The sequence below is a fragment of the Piliocolobus tephrosceles genome, chromosome 2 (assembly GCF_002776525.5).
Source record: "Piliocolobus tephrosceles isolate RC106 chromosome 2, ASM277652v3, whole genome shotgun sequence".
In the NCBI taxonomy this organism is placed as follows: domain Eukaryota; kingdom Metazoa; phylum Chordata; class Mammalia; order Primates; family Cercopithecidae; genus Piliocolobus; species Piliocolobus tephrosceles.
The window spans coordinates 122,972,497-122,981,004 of record NC_045435.1 but is presented as its reverse complement, the minus strand read 5'-3'; the positions used below and the strand labels follow the sequence as shown (position 1 = coordinate 122,981,004).

General features: G+C 39.8%; 1 protein-coding gene across 1 annotated transcript; it reads left to right on the top strand.

Annotated features, from left to right (window-relative positions):
* The first annotated feature begins 3,616 nt into the window (after window positions 1–3,616).
* Window positions 3,617–5,488, top strand: LOC111543511 (D-3-phosphoglycerate dehydrogenase-like). The gene has a single exon (XM_023213513.2). The coding sequence runs from the start codon at window positions 3,711–3,713 to the stop codon at window positions 5,310–5,312; it is 1,602 nt and encodes a 533-aa protein (XP_023069281.1). The 5' UTR covers window positions 3,617–3,710; the 3' UTR covers window positions 5,313–5,488.
* The last annotated feature ends 3,020 nt before the right edge of the window (window positions 5,489–8,508 follow it).

Here is an 8,508-nt window from a genome sequence, read left to right as displayed (position 1 = left end):
TGTAAAGATGGTCTTTCTTCCATTACATGGTCTTGGCACCCTTGTCAAAACCCATATGACCATATATGAGAAGGCTTATTTCTGGGATACCTATTCTATTCCATTGGTTTGTGCATCTGTCTTTATGCTAGATCTACACTATTTTACAGTAAGTTTTGAAATAGAAAGTGTGAGTCCTTCAGCTTTGTTCTTCTTTTTCAAGATTATCTCAGACACTAGGGGTTGTTTGAGATTCCATATGAATTTAAGGATTTTTTTTCTATTTCTACAAAAAAATATAATTGGAATTTAATAGGAGTTGAATTGAAACTATAGATCACTTTAGACAATATTGATATCTTAAGAATATTAAGTCTTGGCTGGGTGTGGTGTCTCACACCTGTAATTCTAGCACTTTGGGAGGCTGAGGCAGGTGGATCAACTGAGGTCAGGAGTTTGAGACTAGCCTGGTCAACCTGGTGAAACCCGATCTCTACTAAAAATACAAAAAATTAGTCAAGCAGGTAGCAGGCACCTGTAATCCCAGCTATTCAGGAGACTGAGCTGGGAGAGTCACTTGAACCTGGGACAGGGAGGCTGCAATGAGCTGAGATCATACCACTGTACTCCTGCCTTCCTAAGTTTTGGGGAATACTGATTTGGATAATAACAAAACTGGTCTTTCAGGCAGCCACTGCTATGTGAAAAACTTTTTTTCTGTTGTAGTTCCTCTGTCTTGATAAGTCGATTCTGTCTACGTAGCCAGGCAAGGTGTATCTGTTGAGTAGTAACACATGTGTTTCGTTTGTTTGTTTGTTTGTTTGTTTTTGGTAGAATTATTTTTTATTCCTTTGGGTATATACCCAATAGTGGGACTTCTAGATCAAATGGTAATTCTGATTTAAATTATTTCAGAAATTGCTGAAGTGCTTTCCACAATAGCTGAACTAATTTATAGTCACAGGAGTATATAAGTGTTTCTTTTTCTCTGCAACCTCACAAGAATCTGTTTTTTTTTTTTTTTTTTTTTTACTTTTAAATTATAGCCATTCTGACTGATGTGAGATGGTATGTCATTGTGATTTTGATTTTTCATTTCTCTGATGATTAGCAATGTTGAGCATTTTCTCACATATTTGTTGGCCACAAGTATGTCATCTTTTAAAAAGTGTCTGTTCAGCCGGGCACGGTGGCTCACACCTGTAATCTCAGCACTTTAGGAGGCTGAGGCGGGCAGATCGCCTGAGGTTAGGAGTTTCAGACGAGCCTGACCAACATGGTGAAACCTTGTCTCTACTAAAATATAAAAATTAGTTGGGAGTATTGGTGGGTGCCTGTAATCTCAGCTACTTGGGAGGCTGAGGCGGGATAATTATTTGAACACAGCAGGTGGAGGTTGCAGTGAGCGGAGATTGCACCACTGCACTCCACCCTGGGCGACAATAGTGAAACTTCATCTCAAGGTAATAATTAAAAAAAAAATTGTCGGCCGGGCGCGGTGGCTCAAGCCTGTAATCCCAGCACTTTGGGAGGCCGAGACGGGCGGATCACGAGGTCAGGAGATCGAGACCATCCTGGCTAACACGGTGAAACCCTGTCTCTACTAAAAAAATACAAAAATCTAGCTGGGCGAGGTGGCGGGCGCCTGTAGTCCCAGCTACTCGGGAGGCTGAGGCAGGAGAATTGCAGGAACCCGGGAGGCGGAGCTTGCAGTGAGCTGAGATTCGGCCACTGCGCTCCAGCCTGGGCGACAGAGCGAGACTCCGTCTCAATTAAAAAAAAAAAAAAAAAAAAATTGTCTGTTCATGTCCTTTCCCCAGTTTTTGATGGGGCTGCTTGTTTTTTGCTTGTAAATTTAATTTTATTCTTTGAGCCACTATTAGTCATTGTTTTCATCACCTCATCTTCACCCCATTGGTATGAGAGGGATTTCCATCCTAGAGTTATGAGGAAGGCTGAACACTTGATACCCAACATTGAACAGATGGTATTGACAACAGTCTCTTAGTCACATAATCACAGTTCAGAGAGAAAGACACTTCATTTCATTTAGGGCTCCACAGAGAGTGTACTCAAGAACAGAGTGAACAACCAGGGCTTCTTGGAGGAAGGCTTGTAGTATCAAGGATTTGAGGTAATTCCTGGTTCCCATAGAGTATGTGACTGGCTTGTTTGAATAACTATTTAAATGGCAGTAAACTGAAACCTGCTCTCTAGAGATAAATGAGAACAGCATTTGGCCTATTTGATAAAGAGGGTTGTTTGACTAGGGAACTTTATCCACAGGAGCAGAGTATGGTAGACAACTCATAGTTAGGCCATTTGAGATCCTCTCAATTTTCCCAGATGTCAAAGCAACATATAATATTGAACTGTAATTTTAGTCCTCATGCCATGGCCACATATTGTGTTACTTGGAAGTGAAAGTGCCCTAAGTAATAGACGTGTTGATGAAGTGGCTTAATTAGCTTTCTTATGAACCTGGCTTTGAGAGTTTTACCAAAAAGGATATGAAGATGTAATTTGATGGAGAAGACATTTAAAGTGATAGTAAATACCCGTATATGTCTTTTTGGCCACTCACCAAGTTCAGAAGATCATTTATTCAGTAATAAAAATAGATTAAATAGGCTTAGCTTAAATATTTAACAAAAAAGGACAATCGACCAACAAGTAAGTAAAAATAGCCAATTATTTTTTAGCAAAAATTACACTTGTACCGCTTTTATACTTCTAGATGATATTAGTAGACTGAAAATGTGTTTTTAAATATTTGGCATAGTTTTAACTAAATAACTGTGTAGTAAATTCATTTTTATTTTACTTTCACTTGCTTTACTTGACCAGAATTTAGGTTTTATATTAAATAAAATTATGTATCCTTGCTCTTATATCCTTTCTTCCACCATCCTATTACACGGATTCCTAAATAATTTAATTATGTAGTAATTATTGTAGCAGATGTTTTAGGTGTTTGGCTACAAGTTCCCCTACTACATTCTTTTAGGATTTCTCATTTGTAATCTCCCCTCTCACTTTCCAGCTTCTAGTAAAAGGCCTAAAATTGGCTGCCATTGTATGTGATTCTGTCTTTCCTTCTGTAACTGCTTATGTGAATTTCTGACTTCCTGCATGTATCCAACCTAGAAACTCTATTTAAAATGTGAAGTTTTGCCTGTCAACTTGAATACTATGCTTCTGAGTGACTTTCTTGATATTGATAGCACTTTCAATTTTACTCCCTGTACGCCTGCTTAGTCCCAACTGCCTGCTGCTCAGACCAGTGACTTATTCCTCTACATTTCATGATCATTGCAGAGTTTAATTATTCAGTTCTGATTGAGTATTCCTTTACTCCCATTTTCTTAACAGCTGAATTCTGGTGGTTTCATCTTGATCTCGTGACCATTATTAGGTGAGGCAAGAAAAAGAGAAAAAGAATACCATACAGTCAGATTACTCTTACTGATTTCAGTGAGTGAATTCTTAAAAGTACCTTATTGTTAATTTTGCCAAAGATATTTAATCTAATAATTGGAAGGACAAAATTAAGTATAAAATTATTCATACAATATAAACAGTTTAGTGACTTCCAGTATTTGCCGAGGAGTGTATTAAATTCCTGTTAATACTGCAGAACTCGGCCCAGTTACTCTAGCTCGCCAGGCCGAACCGCAACTTCTTGACTTAGGTACCTCTCACAGCGGCAGATTCCGAGGCCAACTACAGCAATGGCTTTTGCAAATCTGCGGAAAGTGCTCATCAGTGACAGCCTGGACCCTTGCTGCCGGAAAATCTTGCAAGATGGAGGGCTGCAGGTGGTGGAAAAGCAGAACCTTAGCAAAGAGGAGCTGATAGCCGAGCTGCAGGACTGTGAAGGCCTTATTGTTCGCTCTGCCACCAAGGTGACCGCTGATATCATCAACGCAGCTGAGAAACTCCAGGTGGTGGGCAGGGCTGGCACAGGTGTGGACAATGTAGATCTCGAGGCTGCAACAAGGAAGGGCGTCTTGGTTATGAACACCCCCAATGGGAACAGCCTCAGTGCCGCAGAACTCACTTGTGGGATGATCATGTGTCTAGCCAGGCAGATTCCCCAGGCAACCGCTTCAATGAAGGATGGCAAATGGGAGCGGAAGAAGTTCATGGGAACAGAGCTGAATGGAAAGACCCTGGGAATTCTTGGCCTGGGCAGGATTGGGAGAGAGGTGGCTACCCGGATGCAGTCCTTTGGGATGAAGACTATAGGGTATGACCCCATCATTTCCCCAGAGGTCTCGGCCTCCTTTGGTGTTCAGCAGCTGCCCCTGGAGGAGATCTGGCCTCTCTGTGATTTCATTACTGTGCACACTCCTCTCCTGCCCTCCACGACAGGCTTGCTGAATGACAACACTTTTGCCCAGTGCAAGAAGGGGGTGCGTGTGGTGAACTGTGCCCGTGGAGGGATCGTGGACGAAGGCGCCCTGCTCCAGGCCCTGCAGTCTGGCCAGTGTGCCGGGGCTGCACTGGACGTGTTTACGGAAGAGCCACCACGGGACCGGGCCTTGGTGGACCATGAGAATGTCATCAGCTGTCCCCACCTGGGTGCCAGCACCAAGGAGGCGCAGAGCCGCTGTGGGGAGGAGATAGCTGTGCAGTTCGTGGACATGGTGAAGGGGAAATCTCTCACGGGGGTTGTTAATGCCCAGGCGCTTACCAGTGCCTTCTCTCCACACACCAAGCCGTGGATTGGTCTGGCAGAAGCTCTGGGGACACTGATGCGAGCCTGGGCTGGGTCCCCCAAAGGGACCATCCAGGTGATAACACAGGGAACATCCCTGAAGAATGCTGGGAACTGCCTAAGCCCTGCAGTCATTGTCGGCCTCCTGAAAGAGGCTTCCAAGCAGGCGGATGTGAATTTGGTTAACGCCAAGCTGCTGGTGAAAGAGGCTGGCCTCGATGTCACCACCTCTCACAGCCCTGCTGCACCAGGGGAGCAAGGCTTCGGGGAATGCCTCCTAGCCGTGGCCCTGGCAGGCGCCCCTTACCAGGCTGTGGGCTTGGTCCAGGGCACTACACCTGTACTGCAGGGGCTCAATGGAGCTGTCTTCAGGCCAGAAGTGCCTCTCCGCAGGGGCCTGCCCCTGCTCCTATTCCGAACTCAGACCTCTGACCCTGCAATGCTGCCTACCATGATTGGCCTCCTGGCAGAGGCAGGCGTGCGGCTGCTGTCCTACCAGACATCACTGGTGTCAGATGGGGAGACCTGGCACGTCATGGGCATCTCCTCCTTGCTGCCCAGCCTGGAAGCTTGGAAGCCGCACGTGACCGAGGCCTTCCAGTTCCACTTCTAACCTTGGGGCTGACTCACTGGTCCCCGCCTCTGGAGCTTTTCTGAAGAAATCTACCCACTGTGATCAACAGGGAGAGAAGATCCACATTCTTGGGCTGAACACGGGCCTCTGACACTGCTTACACTGCACTCTGACCCTGTGGTACAGCAGAAACTGCCCAAAAAAAGCCCACCCCCCCCCCCCCAAAAAAAAAATACTGCAGAACTCATTATTTTAAATGGGCATACATATTTTGAATTTACATGAAAATAGAAAAAGGAAATTTGGGTCATCATTAATGTTGCTTGGGCCATGCTAACTACAATTAGTTTAAATATATAATTAAAATACATTCTTTCTAATAAAATAAAAAATGTTTTAGCATCAAAAGTCAAATTTCAGCAGATATTGTAAAGTTTCAGAATGTTCAAATGAGGTATGCATATTCTGTTCTTTTAATGCATTTAAAATTTTGACTTCAAATCAAGTATTTGAAGAGATGATATATATATATATAAACATATATATATATATATATATATATATATATAGTCTCAAAATTATGAAAATGAAGATCAAACAAAGGTTGAACAATTTAAACTTTTTGTCTCTAAAACATCATATATATTCAGATGCAAATTCAGGGTAACTTTTTTTTAGAAAAAAGATATATTTTATTTATTAACGTGTCCAAAATATCACAATTTCAATATTCAGTTAGCGTTTTTTTAATTAAATCTGTTTTCTTTTTCAATATATATCTTGGATTCTGGGGTACACATGCAGGCTTGTTACAAAAGTATATTGTGTGATGCTGGGGTTTGGAGTACAATTGAATCTGTCACCCAGGAAGTGATCATAGTACCCAGTAGGTACTATGGGTACTATGGTAGTTTTGCATATAGGTAGTTTTTCAGCCCTTGTCTTCCTCTTCCCTTCCCCTGTTGTATTCTCCAATGTCTATTGTTCCCATCTTTATGTCCATGTGTACACAATGTTTACCTCCCACTTATAAGTGAAAGCATGTGGTATTTGATTTTTGGGTTGTGCATTCATTTACTTAGGATAATCAACTCCAGTTCTATCCATGTTGCTGCAAATAACATAATTTCATTCTTTTCTATGGTTGCATAGAATGTCATGGTGCATATGTATCACATTTTCTTTCATCCTCCACTGATGGGCAGCTGAGTTGGTTTCATGTCTTTACTATTGTGAATAGTGCTGTGATGAGCATATGGATACATGTATTTTCAGTACGGTAATTTATTTTCCTTTGAGTATATACCCAGTAATAATATTACTGTACCAAATGGTAGTTCAACTATGTTCTTTGAAAAATATCCCAACTGCTCTCCATAGTGGCTGCACTAATTTATACTCCCACCAGCAGTGTATAAGCATTGCATTTTCTCTGCAACCTAGCCAGCATTTATTATTATTTGACTTTTTAACAAAGCCATTCTTACTGGTGTGAGATAGTATTTCATTGTGATTTTGATTTACGTTTCTCTGATGATTAGTGATGCTAACCACTTTTTGCTATGTTTCTTGTCCACTTTGATGTCTTCATTTAAGAAGTGTCTGTTCGTATCTTTTGGCCACTTTTAAGTGGGGGTATTTGTTTTTTATTTCTTGATTTGTTTAGTTCCTTTTAGATTCTGGATAGTAGGCCTATGTCAGATGCATAGTTTGCAAATATTTTCTTCCATGCTGTAGGTTGTCTGTTTACTCTGTTGATAGTTTCTCTTGCTGTGTGGAAGTTCTTCAGTTTAATTAGGTCCTACTCATGGACTTTTTGTTGTTGTTGCAATTGCTTTAGAAGAGGGCCAGAAATTCTTTTTGAAGGCTGATGTCAGAAAGTTATTTCAGAGATTTTCTTCTGGAATTTATATAGTTTGAGAATGTATACTTAAGTCTTTAATCTATCTTGAGTTAATTTTTCTATATGGTGACGGGACTGAATGTCACCCTGAATGTCTGGTTAACATTTTTAATAAACAATGTTAATGTCTCACTAGCAAATACAAATAGACTAATAAATATTAAGTTGTAATTTATAAACTTATTTTTACTTTTCTGCCAATATTTTAGACACAGGAGTTTAAATTAAAAAAAAAAAAAAAAGATACTAAAACATAAAATATTCCAGTTTTGCCAATACCTTGAAATTGATTAATCACATTACGAATGGTTTTGACCTATAAACAAAGACATTTTGTAAATGAACTCTTTTCTCCCTCCTCCAAAAATTTTGAAAATGCCAGATTGTTTTAGAAACATGGTGTCTGATTCTCCCATAAGCCCATATGCTCTGTCACACTTGGTTACTTGTTCAAGTCTAGAAACTTTGGCTCAGCCTGCAGGCACAGGCTATGGGAGGAGAAGGCTTAGAAGCGTGTGGTAGAAGTCAACAAACTTAGAGTGACTGGGGAAAAATTGCCTACTCAGTTCCTTAATTGGTGGCTAATGAATGACAGTGACTTACTATAGTTTTTCAGTTATACCAACATTGATAGGACTTTCCCACAATTATCAAGCAAATAAAACACAACATTTTATGGGATTTTTGGATTAGAATTATCAGGTTTGATTAATTTTATAGATTTTTTTCTCATTTTATCTTAAATTGAAATGTAAAGAAATCACAGTATAATTTTTATGTATTATAATAATCTTGAGATGTTTATTTGGGTCTAATACATTTAATGTGCTGTTTATTTTTTTATTTGAATGGTTGCCCAATCTGAGCAGTAATACTTTGTAATTGTAAAGAAAAGATGAAATCTTAGGAACAAAATATGTTGTATCTTTAAGCATTTTATTTAAATAAAATTACATTTACTTGGCAATCATAGGAAGCTAAGCTATTTCGATTCACTTCCCCTCTGTTTATCACTTTATCCCTTTTCTCTTTTTCTTCATTTCTTCCTTCTTTCCATTTCTTAATTGGTTTATTCACAATTTCAGATCATTTTACAAATAATCTTTAGATGCTGACATTGAAAGCAAATTCACAGTCTAGACATATTAGAGATTTACCTAGTAGAATTGTATTTGTTTCCACTAAATGGAATTAATATACAGCAATATTCAGTCTTCTGCATTGGAAGAGAAACATATTCAGGAATTAATATTTAAGTAGTATATCTGAATTGTGGCAGATTTTGGTGTTATTTTTATATTTTAATGTTGTGGTAAATGTATATTATTTTCT